The sequence below is a fragment of the Manacus vitellinus genome, unplaced genomic scaffold (genome assembly GCF_001715985.3).
Source record: "Manacus vitellinus isolate BGI_N305 unplaced genomic scaffold, ASM171598v3 scaffold_25_pilon, whole genome shotgun sequence".
Lineage (NCBI taxonomy): Eukaryota > Metazoa > Chordata > Aves > Passeriformes > Pipridae > Manacus > Manacus vitellinus.
The window spans coordinates 10,149,273-10,171,679 of record NW_021939882.1 but is presented as its reverse complement, the minus strand read 5'-3'; the positions used below and the strand labels follow the sequence as shown (position 1 = coordinate 10,171,679).

General features: G+C 44.6%; 1 protein-coding gene across 1 annotated transcript in view; it reads right to left on the bottom strand.

The window, feature by feature from the left end:
- LOC103762933 (ankyrin repeat and KH domain-containing protein 1) overlaps positions 1 to 22,407 on the bottom strand; it is a 60,917-nt gene that overhangs the window by 5,669 nt on the left and 32,841 nt on the right. Inside the window, exons 14-29 of the mRNA XM_029960302.1 lie at positions 20,033 to 20,178; positions 19,776 to 19,887; positions 18,797 to 18,942; positions 17,211 to 17,353; positions 16,184 to 16,397; positions 14,808 to 14,983; positions 14,083 to 14,245; positions 12,854 to 12,949; positions 12,473 to 12,589; positions 11,340 to 11,514; positions 10,536 to 10,989; positions 10,047 to 10,124; positions 8,457 to 8,603; positions 6,942 to 7,052; positions 5,297 to 5,446; positions 3,384 to 4,993 (exon numbers count right to left, since the gene is read on the bottom strand). Coding sequence (XP_029816162.1) covers positions 3,384 to 4,993; positions 5,297 to 5,446; positions 6,942 to 7,052; positions 8,457 to 8,603; positions 10,047 to 10,124; positions 10,536 to 10,989; positions 11,340 to 11,514; positions 12,473 to 12,589; positions 12,854 to 12,949; positions 14,083 to 14,245; positions 14,808 to 14,983; positions 16,184 to 16,397; positions 17,211 to 17,353; positions 18,797 to 18,942; positions 19,776 to 19,887; positions 20,033 to 20,178 — 4,038 coding nt within the window. The remainder of the gene's footprint in view (positions 1 to 3,383; positions 4,994 to 5,296; positions 5,447 to 6,941; positions 7,053 to 8,456; positions 8,604 to 10,046; positions 10,125 to 10,535; positions 10,990 to 11,339; positions 11,515 to 12,472; positions 12,590 to 12,853; positions 12,950 to 14,082; positions 14,246 to 14,807; positions 14,984 to 16,183; positions 16,398 to 17,210; positions 17,354 to 18,796; positions 18,943 to 19,775; positions 19,888 to 20,032; positions 20,179 to 22,407) is intronic.

Here is a 22,407-nt window from a genome sequence, read left to right as displayed (position 1 = left end):
GGAGCTGCCATCTGGCTGATAAGCCACCAAGGACCCTGAGTCTGCCCCAAACAGAAGGGTAACAGAGGTGCTGCTGCCCACGGGCACTGCTGGGTTCCTAAACAGAGAACAAGGCAGGGATTATAACAAAACCAGTTCTTCTGCAGGAGAGGGATGCCCAGCTGTGTCTTTGGATGGCTCAGGAGGATGATGGGTACTCAGCTTCTGAAGTGCAACAACTGGACAGGCAAGACCACTTCAGCACTCCTGGGTATGTTCCATGTGCTGAAGGGAGTGTGACAGCCAGAGATCCACAAATCCAGAGTTTTCAGGTCATAAAGAACACTTCTAATTGTTATCTTGTCCTTCCTAAAAGTGGATGAAAAACTTGGCTCGATATTAAAAATAGCTATTCTGAACAACAACTTACCAAATTCTGATTGCAGTAATGAGCTTCCTATTCATGTACTTACCAAAAAAGTCAGGTTTTGTAACACTAAAATCTTCTGCAGTTACTTGGGCCATGAACTCAAACTCCTCATCGTGCTCTGGAAGCATAACTGAGCTTTTGAGAGGAGTGTACTGATCTCACACAAATTCGCCTCAAAATTCAGCTTATCAAAGCCACCAGGCACTTCTGCAGATGCTGCTTATTGCAAGGGCTACCTCCAGCATTAGAGGAACAGCCACAACACTCAGTCACTCCATGTGAAACAGAGTCCATTTCACACAATTCCACACTCAGGTGCTGCTTCTTAAGTTGGCATATTTCCAGTTTCAAGACTTCTTTTAATAAGCCAGATCTCAAACCCCTTCTCAAAATGCAGAGGAAAGAAGTAACAACTAGATTTCTTTTGGTCTTCTCCACAGCCTCCCCAGATGGTTGGGCTAAGCCTGCCCTCAATCTGCAAGCTGCCAGGACAAGAGACCTAAAATGTGGGACAAATAGGCCATTTCCAGAGCAGATCCACAGTCCATAAGATCTGCAGGGGGGGGATCTGTGCCTGGTGAACTAGTGAAGCAGAGAAAATTCAAGCTGTAGCTGAGTTTACCCACAAACAGGAAAAGCAGAGTACCCAAACTTCACCCTGAGGTGAGAATCTGTTAAGAAAAGGCTGCTTTAGTGCACAAACGACATTAAATCTCCACCAAATCAGTTTAGAGGTGGTCACCAAGGAATGTTATTTGTTGAAAAATTTCCAGGGCTCAACTGTGCAAGACAGGCACAAAAGACACCCCCCTGCTCCCTGAGGTGTAGAGTCACATCCTAGATCAGAGGATGGGTGTCCACCTGCTCCAAAGCCATTACCATCCCCTCTCACCACACGGAATTGCCAGGCCAGGCCCAGGCTGCTCCTTGTCCATGGTGCTGCTGTTGGCCAAAGGATGAGCCAGCACTGACTGGCCCTTCTGCCCCTTCCCAAAATCTCCTGAACCCTGTCACTGAGCCCTGTGGAAACAGCCATGGGAGTTCCCAGTTCAACTCACCTTGGAGGCTGAGCTGGGGACAAGCCAGTGAATGAGATGGATGGACAGAGCACACTTGGACTCTGAGGGAAGGTGTTGGAGAAGTCCTCAGCCTACTGTGCCCACTCCTTTCCTCACTATCACACCTTCCAAACACCCCCTTCTCCCCAGGTTCCCCTAAACCTGTGCAAGGGACAATTTAGATTCTGAAACAAAGGTGATCAAAAGCAGTGGAAAGTAAAACAACGTTAAATGAATCAACTAAGGACCCGACTAACCAGTCACTCCTGCCAAGCACAATTTCAGCAGCACACCTACCTATTTGCAGTTTTTCTTCACTTTGCAATATCCTAATCAAATCCCAGCTCAGAAAAAGCGTGTTCTGTCCAAATATTTTTGAGCTTCAGTTGAGAACTTCTCACTTAATCTCCCCAAAGTCTACTGCATGAGTTCTCCTTGGCTACCTACCTAACCTTCCTAATGCAGGGGGCAGAAACAGATTTACACTGCCTTTTAAATACTTGCAGTCATTTAAGGATATATAAAGGACCCCCACAGCAAAGAGATGACCTTTGCATAAGGAAACAGCAAAATGTTTTGCTGCTGTGGGAAGTCTCAGTCAGTGTTTGCACACACAGGGTGCCATGGGCAGAGAAATCAGCAGATCCCACTTGCCACAGGCTTCCAGCCCCAGGGGTTATGTCAGCAACAGCCAACTCTCAGTTTAGAGGAAAAGCTGAGCCATTGTCAAGTGTTTCTGGAGCCTGCTGAGGGTCTGGCAGCTCTTTATTAACACTCTCTGTTGTACAAGGTCCAGTTACTTTACCTTCCACATCTGGGTCTGCTTCCTAGGCTGAGACTGGATGGGGCTCAGAGCTCTAGGTGTGCCCTGGTTTTGCAGAGCTATACAGCCCAAATCAAACTATTAAGAAAACTACAGTCATAGCAAACACCCCAGTTTTGTGGTTAAAGCCAGTCAGAGAGAAGCTTTCTGGTTTGCAGAAGTCCTGCACGTTTGTAAATGAACTGAGAGGAGCAGAAATGCTGAAAACCTTCTTTCCTCACCATCACATCTTCCAAATGCTCCCTTCTGCTTTAGTCTGAAAGTCAAACTACTTGACTTGTCCCCACCCAGCATTCGAGTTCTGTCCCAGCATCAGCCCAAATACCCAACATGCTGTGTGGTTAAGGCTCTCCAGCTACCCCAGGGCACCCCACAGCCATCATGGCAAGGGTAAAGGGTGGCACAGAATAGATCTCTTGAGTGTCCCTTCCAGCCAAATGGGTGCAGCCAGTTGTCTGCAACATAGCTGGAATGCTAAGATCCTTCAGGCAGAGCACAGCAAGGGCAGGAAGCTCAATGTCAGTGCTCCTAACCCATCTCAAATAAATCCAGATAAGCTTGGACTGCTACACTGAACTTCCTAATAAAACACCCCTTGCAGTAGCACACCAATTTCCCAAAGCACAAAATAAGCTTACTAAAATCCCAGAGCCGTATCAGGAATCAAAAGGCACAGAGAGTTTTCCCTCACTGAGTCAAACTGGTGCCTCACACAAAATATGGAACACGTGCATACTGTTCCAGCTGCAGCTGGAACCTCCACATGTCCTCAGGTTTGGCATCACCCCACACTGTGTTCCATTCCAACCCAAACCCTAAAATCAGTGCTATCCTACAAACTGGTGGGAGCATTACTGTGTCTTACAGAGGACAAGCAATGCAATGTCTGCAATCTTCCCAACACCTAAGAGCCTAGAAGAGCTGAAGAAGAAAAAAATCATCAACATTTTAAAGAGCACTTGGAAAAAACAGGCCATCCTCATTACACAAGCATTCTCCGACTGTCATTTGCAGACTACTCCTCTATCAGTTTGAGATGATCAAAGTGCAATGGCTGAAGAATTTTGTCCAGTGCATGACCTTAATGACTTACCTACAGGACTAGTTGAAACCCGCTGGGAAGGTGGCCTGAAACCAGGAGCCTTGGAGTTGTCAGGATGGACGTTTTCCACGTGTCCTAGCACAGAGTTATTCAGAAAGGTAGACTGAACAGTGAAAGATGGGTCAGCTGCTGCTCGGGTAGAGAGTGGACAGTCTCCCCATGCTTGGTTAGCTGGCACCTGGTTGCTATCAAAAAGACTACTAAAGTGATTGAAGAGCGTTGCTGGCCCAAAGGCAGGAGGCAATGATTTGTTTGCTGGGTTAATGTGCATCTGAGAACCGTTCATAACGTTCATGGCTGATGAAAGCTGCACTGCAGCAGGTGGACCTTGAGAAGGTGTTAAAGGAACTTGATTCGTAACAAAAATAGACTGAGGATCTTGATGGAGGTTTGCATTTGGTACCACTGAATAGAAAGAACCTCTGGACTGCATCCTGTGAGTAACTCGAGGTGCTGGTACAGCTACTTGAGGTAAGTTACTGTTGTCCTGATTATCTGCAACGACTGACCTGGGCGACGCTAAGCTTAAAGGAGCAGTTTCTGAGCTGGATGAGAAAGGCATCGACATGGAAGGGCTGATCTCCGACATGCTGGTTGGCAGTATCTCCTCCTGGGCGTTACTGAGCGGGGCAGGGCTGCTCGAGGGGCGGGTCTCGGTGCCCCCTGAGCTGCTGCTGGCTGACATACTGCAGCTGCTCGCCACCGAAGCTGGTGCGTTTGCGGGTGGCTGCTCCGGGGTCGGCACCTTCTCCTTGGGCGCCGAGACGGCCGAGAACGAGTCCGCTTTCAGCGCGGAATGCTGCGCCGGCGGAGCGCTGGATGGCAGGAACGCCGTGGGCACCTGCCCGTTGTTTGGGGAAGCAGAGGGAGCTGAGGGCAGAGTGCTACAGGTGCTCGTCACAGTTGAGATGGCTGTGGCTGCAGCGCTCGTCTTGGGAACGCAGGCGAAGAGCTGCTTCCTGACCGAGGAGGGAGTCCGGTTACTGGTCACGCACAGCGGCTGGGTGGAAGCAGCTACAGACGAGGCGGTAACGGGACAACTGGACGTAGCTAATCCGGGAGACTCTGTCTGCAAAACGTTTCCATTCTGGCTACCTACACGACTCGAGCTATTATGCTTTGGAGAGCTGTTTGTGCTGCCAGGGTTAACTGGTCTCACCGGGAATGGTCCCCAAGTGTTCGGTGAAGGTGAAAAGGTTCCTCCAAATTGGGCCATAGGTAAGCGAGGGTGCCGGATCTGTTGCATAGTTTGGGCAGCCAGCAAGGCAAAATGAGGGTGAGAGTAAGCGAGAGGAAGAGACACCGGAAAAGACGAGCGCACGTTGGCAGGGACATTCTTGTTCAGTTTGTTGGTAGGCTGGAAGGTCGACAGCGTCGACGACTGCGACGTGACGAGGGGCGGCGCTCCGAGAGGAAAGGAGTTCTTGTTGGAAGCAGTCGCAGTGCTGACTCCAGATGAAAAGTTTGCATGGATTGACTTGGCGCTCGAAGCAGGCGTTCTTATGTGGGTTTTAGGAATCAAGTCTTCCAGTTCCTTGGCGGGATCTTGAATAAGGGCATTGATGAGTTGCACTGCGTATCGCGTGGACTCTGTACCACCCCTAGATTAAATACAAACAGGTTTATCTTTTGCAAAAGGAAACCCCACTTTGCACAACATTCCACAGCCTCAGTTTCAGACTGATCCATAAGTCTACTGTATGTTTACTCCAGTAAGTTATTTCTTGACTTCTGTGTATCTTAAGGATTATCTCTGAAGTCAACTGTCAGCATATCTTGGCAGCAGGAATGTGTGCTCTATTCAGTACCAAGAACCTAAATAGGTCCTGCCTTAAAAAGCAAACAAGCTTCTCAAGAAATGACACCGTGGACTGACTCAAGACTTTCATTTCAAGATACTGTACCTTATAGTGATCATCCTCTCTCCATTCTTATCTTTTTGCTTATCAACATCGATGTGGGCGCCAGTGACATCTTGAATTGCCGTGATGTTGCACCCACCTCTTCCCATTATTCTAGATACGACAGAAGCTGGGACTGATAATTTCTTTGACCTATATCACAAAGATCAGAAATCTGTGAAATGCATTGTCTGACAGTGGCTGAAACAATATTCTTAACTTTCAGGGCAGTAAGTGGTTTTCTGCTGATACTTTCTTCACTCTTTGGAGCCTTCTCAAACTCCTCCACTCAAATTATTCATCCTCAGTACCTGACAAGGGCTCTCCAGAAGCATTTATTCCAGCACTACTGTAACACAGATATATGTGCCTCACATTGCTTCAGAAACACTTCTGGCTTTTATTTTATCTTGTGTACCTCTCCAAAGCGAGACAAACCCTTAGCTTATCAACCTAAACTTACATAAACAGCGCTGCTTCAAATATAAAAGCCCATGGCTTAGCTATTATAGCAAGGAGGTGGTGGCTTTCCAATGTTTTCCCAGGGATCAGCTCTGTAATATCTGCTCTGTAATATGGCTGCATCCACAACCTTGGAGTATTCATCTCTTTCAGACCTCAAGATCTGGAAGCGCTGAGTCACCAACAAACAACGGTGGTGGCAGATGGTGAAGGTGTGCAGGCCTGGGATTTAGGGAGCTGCTGGAAGCCCCTGTGATGGCAGCCAGGACTTGCAGAAACAGGTTCACTGTCAGACCACAACGCTGTCACCAGAGTCAGTCAGTTTAGAGTTTTCCTGATTCACGTGGTATTGGTGAGTCAGTGCACACACACAGCATTGGGAAGTCTTGGAACACGAGCTCTGCTTGCATTCAGACCCCAGCTGTGGTCTCTGGGCCACCACTGTCCCCAAACTTTATGGTGTGGACCTTTGGCACCCATACACTGCCTTCAGGCTTGGTAGTGATATGCCTGGCTCAACGCTGAACAATTAGAGGGGATTCAAAGGGAGTTCAGAAACCACTGATCACAGTGCAAGTGCCTCTGAACATGGGACAGATCCCTACCACCCCCTGGAAAGGCTGCCAGCTCCACGGAGCTATTTCAGTCCTGGAAACTATTCCAGTTCTTGATCCTCAGGAAATTGTTTCTCACTTAACAGGACTTAAAGGAAACACCTTTTATTCTAAATATCTAAATAAATGGAAATGTTCTAAAGCATCACCTCATGTAGCCAAGGTGGTTTCTTTCGCCCTCTCCTGCCAAGACAGCACACCACAACCTTTGCCATCTCCAGAACTTCAGAGTATTCACCCAGTTCTGTCCCACAGCTGCTTCCTGCTTTGGGTTTTCTTCCCCCCCTCCAACCCCAAGGCTCCTCTCTCAAGCCAGACATCCCAGTCACTCCCTATCAAACCAGAGCTTCCATCATCACCTAACTTTCAAGAACACCCACACTGCTCACAGGGCTCCTGACTGTACCTTGGTCTGCTTCCACCTCAGCCCACTGGGAACCCCAGCGAGACATTTCTCCTCCAAGAAAGCCCACCCCAGTGTCCAGTCCCCTCCCACCCATCACCCACAGTCCTTTCCCTCCCTCCCTGCCAAGGCTGATGGTGTTGACCTGGAGAAGTGTCCCAAGCAGTACCTTTTTGCTCCGGAACAGCAGCGCCCTCCTCTCTGCAGCTGGAATTGCTCAATCGGTGTTGGCTGCAGAGTGTTGCTGGGGGGAGGGTCTTTCAAAACTCTGCCCACTTGCCTGTCAGGGGCAGAAGGGATGTTTGCATCCGTTACTTTGATAGACATCCTTTCTAGCTGGGGGATCACTCACAGGGAAAGGGAAGGAGAAGGATTCTTGTTGAGACCAGGAGAGGCTTTGGGAGAGGAAGCCGTGCAGTTCCCGGGCACTGCGACCGCGGGTCCGTGGTCACCAACAAAGCTCTTTGGCAGGACACACTTCCATCAGCCAGGGCACAGCAAACACCAGTGCAGAACTGTATGGAATGTTCCTCATGGCACAGGGAAGGAGGACAGGGTGGGTTCTGGCTGCCATCTCTAGAACCCTGCCATGGCCAGAAGAGCAGACAACACCCACGTGAGCAGTTGAGCTGAGCTGGTGAGACTCGAGAGCCCCAGGAGAGCTGGAGCAGCCCCAGGTCAGAGGTGGATCAGCTGCTGTCTGGAGGGTTCCTGCCCAAGAGGGGCACAGGCTGCTACCACACACCCAGCAAGGCCATGGCACTGTGGAGAGCCCCACTGGCGACCACATCAAAAGGCAGAGGTTGAACCAACTCTCCAAGGGTTCAAACACCTAAATTTTCATATTAAGCTGCCTTTTTAAACCTTTATTAAGAACAGTCTGTGGCTTCCCCTGATCTGAACGCATTAAATTCTCTGTACAATTCTGTTCTTTGCACACAGCCTGAAATTCCCCAAAGTGAGCATATCTGGTCACTGCCACTGAAGAAAAGCAGGAGAGCTTCATAAGAGCAGCCAAAAGCACCTGACACCTGTATGTTTGTGCTGCATTCCTTTTTGATAAAGAGAACAAAAAGAGGAAAGCCAGATGACCATTCTAGTTACAAGCAGTAGATATGATAAAGGTTACAAGAAAGATACTGGGGTGTTAATGGCCATACAATAAACCTCAGTACATTTTCAAAGGAAAAGTTTGTTTCACAGAAAACCTTTAAATCTCACTGTACCTCCAACCACTCACATTTAGGTGAATAAATTTTCCACAGAACAAGTGATCAAGGTCACTGCTCAAAGCACAGTGAGTTCTGGCCTTGAAGAGATCATCCATCTCTCCTCTACTCACATCCATCCTGCCCTTAGTTCACGTGCAATCATCTGCTGGAGGGCTTTTCACTGCCCTCTGCTCCCTTTTCCTTTCATCTTTACTCCACTGAACTCACAGGAGAAGAAAACCCTCGTACCAAATAAAATGTTCATGTCATGCTGACGTTAAGTTAGTGAGGAGTCACTACAAATTAGGTCTGCAATTGGTTTTCACAGCACTGCAAGAGTAAGGGGGGGGGAATAGATTTTTTGTAAGTTAATTCTGGAATTATATAACCTTGCTGGACATTCTGTATTTGAGAATGGTTTACAAGCTAAAAAGTTCACTGACAGTTTTTAAATACAGAATTAAAGTCTTTACCTTCTAACGACTTCTTTCCAGCCTTCTTCTCTTTTCTGGCCTCTTTTTGGACTGGTCAGATTCAGCTTTACATTTGGAGAGGTCAGAGGCAGGGAAACAGACTTGTAAGTAGTCGACAAGGAATTCGAATGACCTTCACCATCAAGTCTGGGAACAGAAATGTGCTAATTACAAATCACAGAATAAAATTACAGCATTAAGTTTACATTTCTGCAGCTTGAAACCAGTAGCATGAACTGTTTTTATTTTCTACCTGGAATAACTGTTAGGTGACTTTGGGGAGGGTTATTTTTTACCTTTTAGTCAAGACTATGCCCTTCCTCCAAAAAGTAGAATGTTAAAGTGAATTAAATAATACCAGAAGGACTAAGAATAGAATAGTTTGTAATAGGTGGTACACAGCCACTCAGGCACCTCCTGATTATGTGTCTATATTGTGTTCTCCCCTCTTGAAAAGCAATGTTTAGACAATAAACCTTTTAAGATGGCAGCATTTTCTCTCTTTACCTTAGTAAGTTTTAGCTCTCTGATAATACACCTAACCCAAGGTATTTGAAAGTTCTGTGGAGAACCTGTCCTCAGATAATGAAAACTGAGGCAAAGAACAAGAAAATGCATGTGATAGAAAAAAGTCCACTGGGGAATATCAATACCAGAGTAAACTTTAAAAGTTTTTCCCTGTTTTATCTGAAAATATCTAGTTATTTTTCCAGAAGAGCATTGCTGTGAAGTCTGAGTTTTGGTTTCAATTACAGCAGCATTGTCATCAGCATGTCTGTGATTAAAGAGAAGAGCAATTCAGGAAGGGTAAAAATTTAGAAATGACTGTGAGACAAAGTCTGCCTAGTGCAAGAGCCAAAGAGCACCTGCAGAAGTCAATAACTATACTAGTCCCATTTACATAATGTTTGATTCCTCAGTGTACTTTATCTAACAGAAGAACCACCTCTAACAAGGAGTCAGAAGTGTGCATTTAGCTCATCCTGCTGCAGTGAACTGCACAGGACCCTGCGACTCTTGTAGCAGACCTTGGATGAAAGGGCCAAGGCTGAAAAATTCATGTTCATAGGTCAGAACAGAGGCAAATTCCAACTTCTAACATTCCTAAGGCAAGCTCAAAACACACCCCCTCAACTACAAGGGCTGATGAATCCACTACTTCTGCACCTAACTTTGAGGAGAAAAAAGGAGAAAGAAAAAAGAAAATCCCAACTCTACAAACTCCTCAGTCAGTCTGACCACAGCCCTCTCTCTTTGCCCTTTTTGATGCCACAGTGTGTGTATTTTTATTGAAGATGGGTTCTCAGTCAGCCCAGTATCCTGCAGATCATCCCCTGTACCCTCTCCCCTCCCTTAGTGCAGGAAATGGAAATTAAAAACACAGCTATGGAGGATCAGACTCGTACTAATTAGATGTAAAAATAAACAAAGTCTACAAGACCCAGAGGGGATCTATGGTTTCTGACTCAGACCAATGAGCTAATCAGAAAATGGTGTTATAAAAATTATCAGAACATTCCCTGGGAACTGAATGATCTTCCAAACTGTTCACATGGCCCTGTATATCCCCTGAGTTCTTATGGCTCTCACCTCTGGCTCGACAAGCTTAAATCAAACTGGCCATCCACCTGGCAGGTGAAATGCTCAGAGTCATCAACTTCTTCCTTCCTTCAAACAAAGAGATTGCAAGTCAAATGAATTAATGATGAAACCATAAAACAGTCAACAGGTCACAAAAACACTTCTGTAAATAGACTTCCTTAAAGTCCCAGCTTATTCACTTTAAAATATATTCTAATAAAGCTGACACTGAAACACAGATGCTTAAAGAGCACAGAGAGTCATTTTGCTCAAATAGTATTTAAAATCAGGTAGAAATGCCAAAAAGTTTTACCTTTACCATATTAAAGAGGTTGTGTTCAACACACTTGACAGTATTACTTAAGAGCTACACGAATAAAGCAGACTGAGCTCTCCAAGCTTTGGGGATGTACCCTTTGGTGGAGAGCTTAAGCTACTGGTATAGGTGGAAACCTTGTGAAGCAACAGGGAATTAAGGAATGAACAGGGCAGGCTCACCTGGTTGGTGTTTTGGAAGCTGAGGTGCTGGTTTTCTCTTCCTGAGAGGGGATGAGCAGTGAGGCATAGCGCCGCTCCGAGGAGTTCGTGTCCATCGTGAAGTTCAGCTCTTGGCTCTTCCCTCCACTGCTGCTTTCACTGTTGCAGTCTGTGCTATCCAAGTTATCTGAATCACTGTTCCCACTTGCACCACCGCCTCTCGGCTCTCCATTTATTTTATTTTTATCTGCTTTTTGCTGTGCTAGAGATATATGCTGATCTGGCAAAATTATCTGCATATTCTGAGGAGTCTCTTTTGTTTTGTTTTTCTTATTTTTTCTATTTGTGCTGGGGGTAGTCACCACATTAGCTCTCTTCTTCCCAAAGGCATTTGTGAAGGTAGTTGATGTTGCAGAAATTCCAATTGTAGTTGTAGTAGTTGCACTTGGAGGCTCTATAGGAACTTCTTGCTCCACTGAAAAAAACAGTTGATGTACAATCAGAACCCACACAGTATAGAAGTCAGTGCCCTGACTGAACACACACTACAGCTCAAGTTATGCTCCTTGCTGAGCTGTCAGAATACCTGCACTACATTTAGGTGTAAATCCTCCAAGAGTGAAAGACTCTCATGAACAAATGAAGGGGGGTAAAAAAGTGAACAAAGGAGTTTTGCCAGGAACTCAGACTGTGCAGGGAAGAACCAGGGCAGCAGCCATGCAACACTGCCACAGTAAGAGAGACCAGCTTGCAAACATATTCCCTTGACAGTTAAAAAAAGGCACCCCCACAACTACATTGTTCATAGAAACACTTGTTCTTTACCTTCATCGTCGTTTTCTTCTTCATCGTCATCTTCTTGCAGTTCCAGAGTTTCCTTAGGCTTGTTTTCTTCATCTTCTTCTTGTTTTCTTTTTTGTTCCTCTTTCTTCTTCTTTCTCTTTTCCTTCCTTTTCTCCCTTTTGGCTGCAAGAGCTTGTTTTCTGCTCTCCTCTCTTGACTATGTAGGAGAAAAAGATGAATATTTAAACATTTTCACACAGCCTAAATTATCCTTATAATTCAGATCTTCCCTAGAAATCTGAGGGAAGGGAGAAAGGAGAGAGCAGGATGAACTAGAATGTCACATCCTGAATCATTACACAGAAACTGGGCAGACCTTATGGAACAATAGGACTAGTTGGTCCAAAAACTTTAAGGAATAACAACAAAATAACAACCAAAACAAAGGTATTACAAAAATACAGTTTTGCTGGAAAAACAGCAAAATCTCTCATCCTTTCTCAAACAAATATTTAATAACCTCAGCAATATTTCTGCAGTGATGTTCACATCTTTGATTCAACAGTCAGTAGTCAAAAGAGTATTTTACATAGAACTGCTCTAATTTTAACCACTTTTTAAATATATGGAATCAGTCATTTATGTTGCACTGTAGTTATGCACAGCAACTGATGTGTGTTAATACACTAATGTGGAACTTGTCAAAAATTGTAAGAACATCATAAAAGAGCCCACTAAAGAGTGTGTAAGTGTTTTACTTCAGGACACTGCACAGTATTCTCAGCGAGGGAGAAGGGGATTTTCCCCACTACCTGCTCAATTCTGAACAGAACTGCACTGAAGTCCATAAAATGCTTATGGGTTATGATTTACACACACATAAACACATCATGAGACTGGAGACCTCCCTTAGTCCCACATCCTCTGCTCTGAGATGATCCCAGAGAGCTTCTGCCTAAGGAAACCATTGTTAAGTCCAAGCTTTCCTAAAAAGGACAATGGAGTGGCTGAAGCAGAAGTCAGTTATAATTTGCCACCCTCAGCATGTGTTTCACCTACATATGAGAGGAAGGAACACACAGTCACAGCACAAGAAGCAGCAAAGGAAACACAGCCTATGGGTTTTCACACACAGTTCAAACCACTCTGCTACACGACAGCAATGCTTTACTCACTTTTTCCAGGTCTAGCTCCTTCAGCAATATAGTTGCATTCTTATTGGCTTCTGCAGCCTGCTGGTCTTTAGCTTTCACAATCGTCTCCACACACTGGTGACACTTTTTCAACAGGTCCTGGAATACAAACTTGTCTTACTAGACCCATAAGAAACTACAAATTGAGGAGTGAGCCTTACCCTAAAACAAAAGACTGGCTCCCCTGTAGTCATAAACATACAAACTATTTCACAGAACAGGACTGTAAATGCTGATTTACTTTTTAAGTTCTGTATTAAGAAGGACACATGCAAAGAGTTCAGTTTTTGAACACTTAAAAACTTCCCATGTGTATTTTTGCTGAAAATTCAGGGCAGGGTCTCGTCCCCAGTTCCAGCTCACCTTGTCTGTGATGGTCGCTATGTAGCGCATGCACTCAATGTCTGAAGGAAACTGGTTCACTTCTTTCACCAGGAACTGAACTACTTTCACGTGCCCCTAGAACAGCAAAGAAAATTCTAATCTCTTGTATACAATTGTCAACACTCACCATCAAAATACAGGTTTGATATCTCTTAGTCCAATGCAGAAGACTCGTAATAAGCAAGAACATGTCTGGTGAGCTGCTGTCTGGGGAGAAGGGCAGTTACTGCTTGCTTGGTGCTGACAGCACAGCTACTGTTGTGCTCCAAGGTGGCAAAGACAAGCTCTTGCACAAGTTATTTCTTATTTTAAAATACAAGGACCAAATCAGGCCCAAGGAAAGAAGCAGATTGTCATATTTTTAGTAACAGCCAGGACAACACTCTTTAGACACCATCTGTCACCCGATCCACTCTTTAGCCACTCACACCATGGAACTAACTTAGACTGCTCAGTTACAAGGTAACTATGATCAGGGAACTGAGCCACCTGCATGTTATCCTGGCAAACACATTCCTTTGCTACTGGGATACACTGTGCAACCACACAAAGGACCCAACTGCTGCTTCTGAAGTTAAGTGAAAGAAGACAGCAGTGGCATGCTCAGCACGGCTGTTTGTCAAAAAAGCTGCACACTTATTTGCTGTTTCATTAAAGGTGAAGCAGCTACAGTGAATAAATTCCTCTGATATAGGATCCTTGCATCCAACACCACAACTGATGAAACCATCACAAAGCAACGTTCTTCCTGCCAAGAAGAAAAGGCAGTAGGTGACCAATGAGCCAACTACACAAAGTGTCCCATCACAACAGATTAGGAACAGAAGAGGAGGAGCACAAAGGAATTGGCACAGCTTATTCCAGACTGGTGCTGTGTTCATCTCAAAAGCAGGACTGAAACAAGCAGTACAGTCCAGACAGGTAGAGGGAACTATGGAAACCTCAAACTGGCAAAAGTCTCAAAGGGTGGAAGTTTTTGGACAGTGTACAACTGGAAATAATAAAGTGAATATGGTTTCTGGAACAGCTTTTTCACCTCTCAAAAACTGGATCTGTGTGAAGTACAGCAATTATGATTATGTCAAGGCAGGTATTTTTACCGAAGTATTCCTTTTGCTGAGTTATATTCGATCCTTCCCAAACCAAGCGTTCAGATTCAAGCCCGAGCGAGAAGCAATGTTTTGAAAACATAAATGTTGGTCTCCTACCTTGCGAAATGCTGACATAAGAGGGGTAATTTTCCTATTATCTGCAGCATCCACGTCTGCTCCTGCTTGGACAAGCAGCTGGACCACATCGTAGTGCCCCCCGTTCGCTGCCAGCCACAGCGGGGTGTTTCCTTTCTTGTTCCGAACGTCGATGTGGGCTCCTCTGAAACCACACAAGTGGAACAGAGGGAAACAGGGGATAAGTGAAGGTGGAAGCCAGCAAGATCACAAAATACCAGAGTACAACTGGATATAGAACTTTAATAACTGAAATATAGTGGCTAAATATGAGAAATTCTGTCCCTGAAATTTGCTGTTTCATTTCCGACATCGTGACGTGGGGATCATTGAAATCTCCCTGACAGAAACCAACGTGCACTTTGTGTCACCTACTGCACCACAGGTATGCAACCAGCAACCTTTAAATTATCATCAGTGTGGTGACTAGCCATGGGACAAAGCAGCCCCTTGAGATTTTAGCAGTGCACAGGGTTCAGCTTGAAAAGCTCAAGAGCTGCTTCCAGGCTTTGCCCCCCAGGTGACAATGAGGATGAGCAGAAGAGACGTGCCACTAATCATAAAGCCAGAGATGGTTTGGGTTGGAAGGGACCTTAAAGATCATCTTGTTCCAACCCCCTTGTCATGGGCAGGGATGTCACCCATGAGATCAGGTTGCTCGGAGCCCTGTCCAACCCTTGAACACTTAATTAGAAGACACGATTTACCGATTAATGAGGAGCTCGCAGAACTTGTAGTGACCCTTGTCTGCTGCAATGGTTAAAGCTGTGTCTCTTGAGGAAGGCACAGGTGGGGCATTCACATCTGCTCCTTTATCAAGGAGAACCCTTCCAACCTCTGCATAGCCTCCTGAAGCTGCTTCCATCAGAGGTGTGAGACCAGTCTGTGCAAAGAGAACAAGTTATTCTGTGAAATCTGTACAATACACTTTGGATAAGACATAAATGATTCCTACAAAGGGAAATAAGATTTTTTTATTTAGCTGCCTGTATTTAGTTTAGGAGCCTAACTTCAAGCAGTCTCTGTCTCAAAAATACCCAAAAAACCCAACAAAAAAACCCCCAACAACAAAACAGAACACCCACACACAAACCAACCAAACAAAACCAACCCAAAAACCAGACACTCTTGGGCTTCGATTTATACAAACCCAAGCAAACTGTTCACTAAGAGCCACCAGATACCTGTCTCAACAGCAAAAGCAAAGTTTATAACAGGATCTCTACAACAGAGGTTAGAACAGATTCAAATGAAGACACAAGTGTTTCTACAAAAATACTGAGAAACCGGTTTTTATAGCTTTTCTCTAGCCTCCCTTAGCACTGAGACTGATCTGGGCCCAACTTAGTTGCCAGGTCAGACTGTTAAATAAACTTACACCAGCTGCTAACATGCCCAACTGACCATTTGAGAGCTGGCTTTTATCCATATCCCCTTTCCTCCAGCCACAGTCATTCCAGAAGCAGGCGGGGTAGACAGACACAGCAATTATTTCAGCAGCCTTAGGAGTTACCAAAAATTCCTTTGTGCTGGGGAAATCAGTCTGGCTGTCTACACAAGCTTTAAGCTTGCTTTATGGCAGGAGACACAAAGCTGTCCCAGAGCACCAAAGGATGGGACCTGTGGAGCATTTCAGAGGCACAGAAGGTCACAGTACTGAAGCCACGGGTTCTACAGCAATGTAAAATCTTTACAAAAAGTCTGACTGCACTACTTCTGTTGTAGACAAGAAGCCTGCTCTACATGAGAATCACAAGCAACACTATTCTCTTCCTGCCTAGACTTCACTTGCATGTAAAAATATCTGTTCTGTTAATGAGTATCACGTCAAGTTTAGAAAGAGTGAATCTAAGTTTCATTATGAGCTCAGAAGGACCAGTCAGCTTTTCCCTAATGCAAAAAAATTCATCACTGATGCCTTTTTTTTCTTTCTTTCTTTAAAGAAACCACACATTTCAGAACGTTTAAATGCTCTGATGTAATAACTCCTCTGAGCCGGAGAGGCTCAAAGTCACAGGAACTCTGAAGAAACTTGATGGCTCAGAGGCAATAAATCACAAGGAAAGGTGAGTGCCCCCCTTACCTTTGCCCTGTGCTCGACATTGGCCTTCCTGTCCAGGAGCAGACTGACCACCTCTGCCCGGCCCTGGAAGCAGGCCAGGGTCAGGGCTGTGTTCCGGTTGGTCTCGATCTGGGCATTAATATCTGAACCCATATCAAGCAGCAGCTTCACGGCAGGGACGTGGCCGTTCATAGCAGCCAACATCAGAGGAGAAATTCCCAGCTTACTCCCAGTCCTAAGGAAAAGAAACACAACTGCAGTGCCCAGAGCTGGAGGAAAACTCCCAGGGCTTTCCAAATGTATCCAAGAGCAACAAAATGTCAGAAAAGAACATATAACCTATACAAATATAGACACTGATCTAAAATAGCAGTATTTTTAATTGGCTAGGAGAAACCACAAGAGGAACTACATGCAATAGGCAACAATAGGCAACAAGGAAAATACATTTCAGCTTTCAGACATTCTGATGGCTGAAGCACAGATAAGCCCTAATCTACATTTACTAAAAATCAAGGCTGCATCTGATTCATTCAGAGAAACACACATGTTTCTAGCACAGCTGCAGTTTTAAGTTTCTCTAGTTAAGAGTTCTCTCACTCTATCTAGTGATAGAATATATGTGAGTTTTCTTAAAATGAATGGAGAAGAGACTTAAGAGACATAGCTGTGTGAATTTGTTCTTCTTCCTGCAAAAGGTATTTTCAAACAAACACACAGAGGTGTCCTGAGCACTTTGGCTGGTTCCTTTACCCAGTTCTACAGGAAATAGTTTGACTTCCAGATCCCAAAATGGTAGAAAAGGGAAAGAGAAAGAATAGGTTTGCAAACTATGTTATCTTAAAATTTAGGTATAAGTCAGATGAAGTTTGTGGTGGCTAAAAGCAATTTAAAAGCACTAAGATAACATGAGCATACAGGATAACATCAGTGTAGAAAGGCTGCAGGGAGGTCTGAAAGCACCTGAGATTCCAACCTGTGCCTCAGCATGGAGCCAACACGGAGTGTCTGTGCCGTGCTGAGCTCAGCTGGTGACATGGTACCTTACCTGGAATTAATTTCTGCCCCAGCATTGAGAAGAATCTTGATGATATTAACATAGCCCCCAGATGCAGCAAGGCTTAATGGTGTGTAATCTGACACATTCCTGTGTTCTTTATTTGCTCCCCGGGCCAACAGCAAATCGACAACCTGGAAAAACAGCACGTGTGTTAACAGACATATCGTGGCCTTTGCTGTTATCCAGGGAGTGAAAGGATGCTTATCACAACTTCAAACTTTCCAGTGTGCTACCAGCTTCCCCTGTCAATAGACAAGATTCCACAGGAATATCTCTACCCTCTTCTACTTGACTTTCCCCTATCTCTGTGCAGCCTCCCCAGCCCATGAGCACAGCAGCTGAGCACTTGTCTGCCAGAAAGACTGTTCCACCTACACAAGAATGCAAGGCTTTACAGTGAAGCTCTTCCTCTGAATCTTCCAAGTTTGCAAACAAGGGATCTATCCCACTCCCATAATGTCTCACACTGAGCACCTCTTTCAGAAACTCACACAACTTTAATTCAACTTGAGCCAAGTTTGACCATCTGTATTACATGGGCTTTACAAAAAAACATGAGGCAAAAATCAGAGTGACTGATGTTAGGGGGACCAGCATGAGGAAGGACACCTCTATCAGAAGCTGCTTAAGAGAAACTGGGGGAAATGAAAACATTTTGGGTGATATACTGCACTTTAGTGCACCTCATTTTATTACTAACATAGGCCAGGTGATTTCCAAATATGCCAGAAATAAGGCTGCCTCAGAAGTTGCTAAGCCAGAAATGTAAGAGGTAGATACTGGCATAAGGAAAAAAAATAAAGAGGAAGAATAAAAGACTTGAGTTGTTCAATATATAATGCTCTCACAGGCCACACTGATCTCATCTTTTATTTGTGAGAAGTACTTTTACTAGTAAAAATCTGCAATTCAAAGGTAAAGTGGAAACTTTCCAATTTTGTCCAACTATTTGAATCTTTAAATTAATCTAGCACGGAACCCTTGGCTATCTCCATGCCATCTTCTAAGCAAGCATGCACGTGACTGAAGTAGGGAGGATTTAACAAATCTTATTTGGACAATAACAACACACACAAAAAAATGTGACATCCTTAAAAGCCTGGTGCAATGTGCCCTGCATTGCATCTGCACTCATCAGCCCCAAAGACATATACTGCCCACACAAAATTCCAGTTCCTGTCCCTGTGTGCCTGCACCAGCTGTTTCAGTTTTGAGAGCAGGAAGATGCATAAGGGAAGTGTTCAGTGAATAAAGTTATTCAGTAAACATCCCTGCTGCCCTCACAGGAGTCCTTACCTTGTGAGGACACATTGACTGAAGACAAGTGATCACAAGTGACCACAACCATTAGCTAACAAAACTAGGACAGGGCAAGGGAGGGAAGAAAAAAAGCCTTAAATGTCTTCTTCCTTTCTTGGAAGAAAAAAAGGCCTTAAATTAGTTACACTTAACACAGGTGAAAAACCTTCCAGAAAAAAAGGAGGATTTATCATCAACAGGAGAACCCCAATTCTGTACAAATAAAACCTATCCACAAGTAACAACTCAAGCCCTTTGAGGCCACGTGTCTGTACCTCCTGGCGTCCACCAGAGCATGCCAAGGAAAGTGGAGTATCCTTTGTGCGCTCGGACTGTGCTTCGATATCCCCACCTTTGTCCAGAAGAATTTCCACGACACCAACATGTCCAGCAGTTGCAGCCAGAATCAAAGGCGTAAAACCTAGTGATGTGACATGGTGTTAGAAGCAGTCTTGAGTATCTCACAAGTGTTATTAAGCAGCAGAAATGCACAAAAGGGTTAATTCACAATGAATTCTATTGTTCAGGTATGTCTTCCTCAGACTGGGGGTTTCCTGGCATAGGCCACAACCTCAGAGCCTTTCCCAAACCTCTTTTGCCCCTGTCACGGGCTCTGATTCCAAGGCTGTGATTCCAGTGAAAGGTTCTGAAAAAAAATCTAGACAGTGCTTGCAATGACAGTTTGGATTAAGTACCAACCAATTCCCCTCTCTGGAGAAGCCATGGTTTTCTACTTAATTCCTATTCAATGAAGCTCCAAGCAGTGACCCCATCTGCCCTGCCTGTGTTGCTGGTTGCCAGTGGTCACTGTGAGCTCCAAGGTGTGTGGTGTGATGGTTTTACCCTCTCAGTTTTAAAAGATTTGAGATTTTGTTGAACTCTGTTACCGAGAACAACGATACCCAACCTGACAGCTGTTACCCTCCAGCTCTGTCAGCCAAGGTTGGATGGTTACCCCATCAGCCCTGGCTTGCCAAGGTATTTTTTGCAGGGAGTGAATCACAAAGCCCAAAGTGCCTCACGTTTCACAAATGTGCTTAAGATCCCACTCAGGTGAATATCCTTTCAAAAATGCAGGCAGAAGTGCACGCAGTGTCACTGGCTTTGTGTGGCACGTGAAGTGCAAGAACACATTTTTTTGCAAGCTCTGGTGACGTTCTGAAGCAACGAATCCCAAATACCATTTTGAAGTTGGCTGTTTCACGCTGCAGTTCGTGCTCAAACTGTGCTCCTGTTCTAACTGTTTTAACTCACCTTTCTTGTCTCTGTGCTCAATGTTGGCACCACGAGCGATCAGCACGGACACGAGTTCCTCGTGCCCTCCCGCGCACGCCAGGGTCAGAGCAGTGTCGTGATTACTCTCAGTCTGCACGGGGAAAGGGGGAAGAAGCAGAAATTCAGAAATTAAAAATAAAGAGAACTTTAATAATTCTACAACAGCACTTAGATTAATTTTTTTTTTCCCCCCTTTCAGGAAGCAAATCCACTCCAACCCAGCTGCCATCACTCACGTGTGCATCGATGTCCACTGAGGGGTACATGGGGAGCACGGACTGGGAGGGCACATTGCTCGGTGCCTGCGGGCAGGGCTCGGGCGTCGGGGACTCTGTAGTGTGCGAGGAGCTGGTGGAGCCACTGGGCACTCTGCTGTTCACAGCTGAAAAGTAACACCAGGTTGTTAATCCACCCTTAGGAATGTCCTATCTTTATACGAAAAATATTAAGTCCCGTAAAACTGCAGTGGTGTGATATCAAAACAGTAACAGGGGGGGAACAAATTAAGTGTTCCTACAAACAAAAAGCAGCTTTCCAGCAGTTAAACGGTGTAAGCATCATCTCCAAACTGTGGTAAGTTAGGAAACAATTTTATGAATTAGTCTGTATGCATTACAAGTGTGAATTATGAAGGTGATTAGTTATCCTTTTCGAATTGTAACCTTCACTGTTAAGAGTTCAATCATATGCTCAGTCTAAACAGGCAAATGATTCATCACTAACACACAACCTAATGTTCAGAAATACAGACTTATTCTAGACTTTCAAAATTTTTCATGTAAAGGTTAGTGCACACAGCCTCCAGAGAAGTTTTTCAGAGCAAGATGACTGACAGCAACTCCCACTATTAATCATGTCTCAGAGTTAAACCAACCCAGGAAGGCAGAAGGGAAGCAGACAGGAGGGGGCAGTCAACAAAAACAAGAAAGCTGAAAACTGTGCTCCCTAAAATTTATTCTGATTGATGCACAGCCTGTAAAAGATGTCATCCTGAAGATCCAGCACAGCTCAGCAACACAGGGAATGCAACTTTATCTTATTTTTAAAAAATAACAGTTTAAAAAAAAATAGATAATTGAGAATTGGATTTTTTTCCACCTAGTTTTAAATGAACAAGCAGAGAAATCTCCCTGCACTTATCCACTATGGGGCCAGGACCTCTGCCTGCCTCTGTAGCCAGATGAGAATCCAAGAAGAGCCTGGATCCCTGAAGGCTCAGCTGGGATTACCTGCCAGGAAAGTCTAACACACCTACACACTCTTTCCATGTGCTCTTTAGTCACAGTGATTCCTGCTGATAGAGCAGCTGGATTTGACAAGTATTGTCACTGCTGGATTGCCAAATGTCTCTATTGTGTGGCCTCATCAGACAGAGCACCCGGTGAGCTTTAGTTATTCCAAAACACACAGAGTATTTTGCAGTACTTCTGGAAGAAGCAGCTGAAGGAAAACACTAACAACTACAGGTCAGAAATAAGCTGCAGCATTTTGCTTTTGTCCAAGTGTTTCAAGCATTAAATGAAGATGAAGGATGAACTCAAATCTGTGTATGACTTAAGAGGAAAATCTTCCCAACCTTTCCCAGCTCAACCTTACTCATTCCATTGACAAATTACACACCAGCAATTACTCACAGGAAAATAGTGTAGGTGGCAAAGTCCTAGAAAATCCCCAACACAACCACTAATACTCTAATTCAGCCTATGTGTGACAAAGGAAACACAGACTAGAGCAGTTAGATGGGTCCCTTCCATTGGGTTCTGGAAACTTGGGGAGGGCTGTCACTGAAATTTGGGAAGATGGCAGTTTCCAGCTGTATTTTTTAAGTAAAGCATCCTCCTCTGTGCATCAGCAAAGCCAGCATTAACATTTGGTCACCACATTTGAACAACAAAGTACTGGATCTGAATTCCCTTTACAACCTTCACGAACAAACCAGGTTTGTAGCAAAAGTTTCAAGTTTCAAGTACAAAAGCTCCCACTTCATCTGGGATTTACCACTTACAGTAGCAAATGGGTATTAATTAATGTAATACAATTGTCTTCCTGCTCCATGCACTGAAGTGCACGGTAATAACTGGATTTCTAAAGATTATTCCTTCCAAAATACAAGACACCAAATCACCCTGTTAAGGACTTTTGTGAAATCAAGCTGGTCCTTCCTCAGGGAAGACACTGGCTCAGTGTTTTCAGATTCTTGTAACTACAGATACATGTAAAACCACATGCATGTGCTGTGCATGCAGAGCAAGGTGTGCACTGGAGCCAGTTTCAGGGTCCTTAATGTAAAATATTCAGTGTTGTTGTCACAGGTTCCACAAATTCTCTGTATTTCACAACCATGACTGAAAATGTCCAAGTATTTCTTGCATACTTCAGATTTTCATCATGTGCTTAAAACATGTGAGTGTGTGTTAAGCACTTCACGTGCACAGTAACAACGATGTCAAATGGGAGAGAGAACACCAAAGGCAGCAGAAATGCACATAAACCCTGCACTGATACCCCAATTAAAATAAAATCTAACAACAAATATTCCTAACAATGCCCACCATTTAATTATCCCCTCTATAACTGCCAAGTTTACAGAATTGCAGGATCTTTCACACTG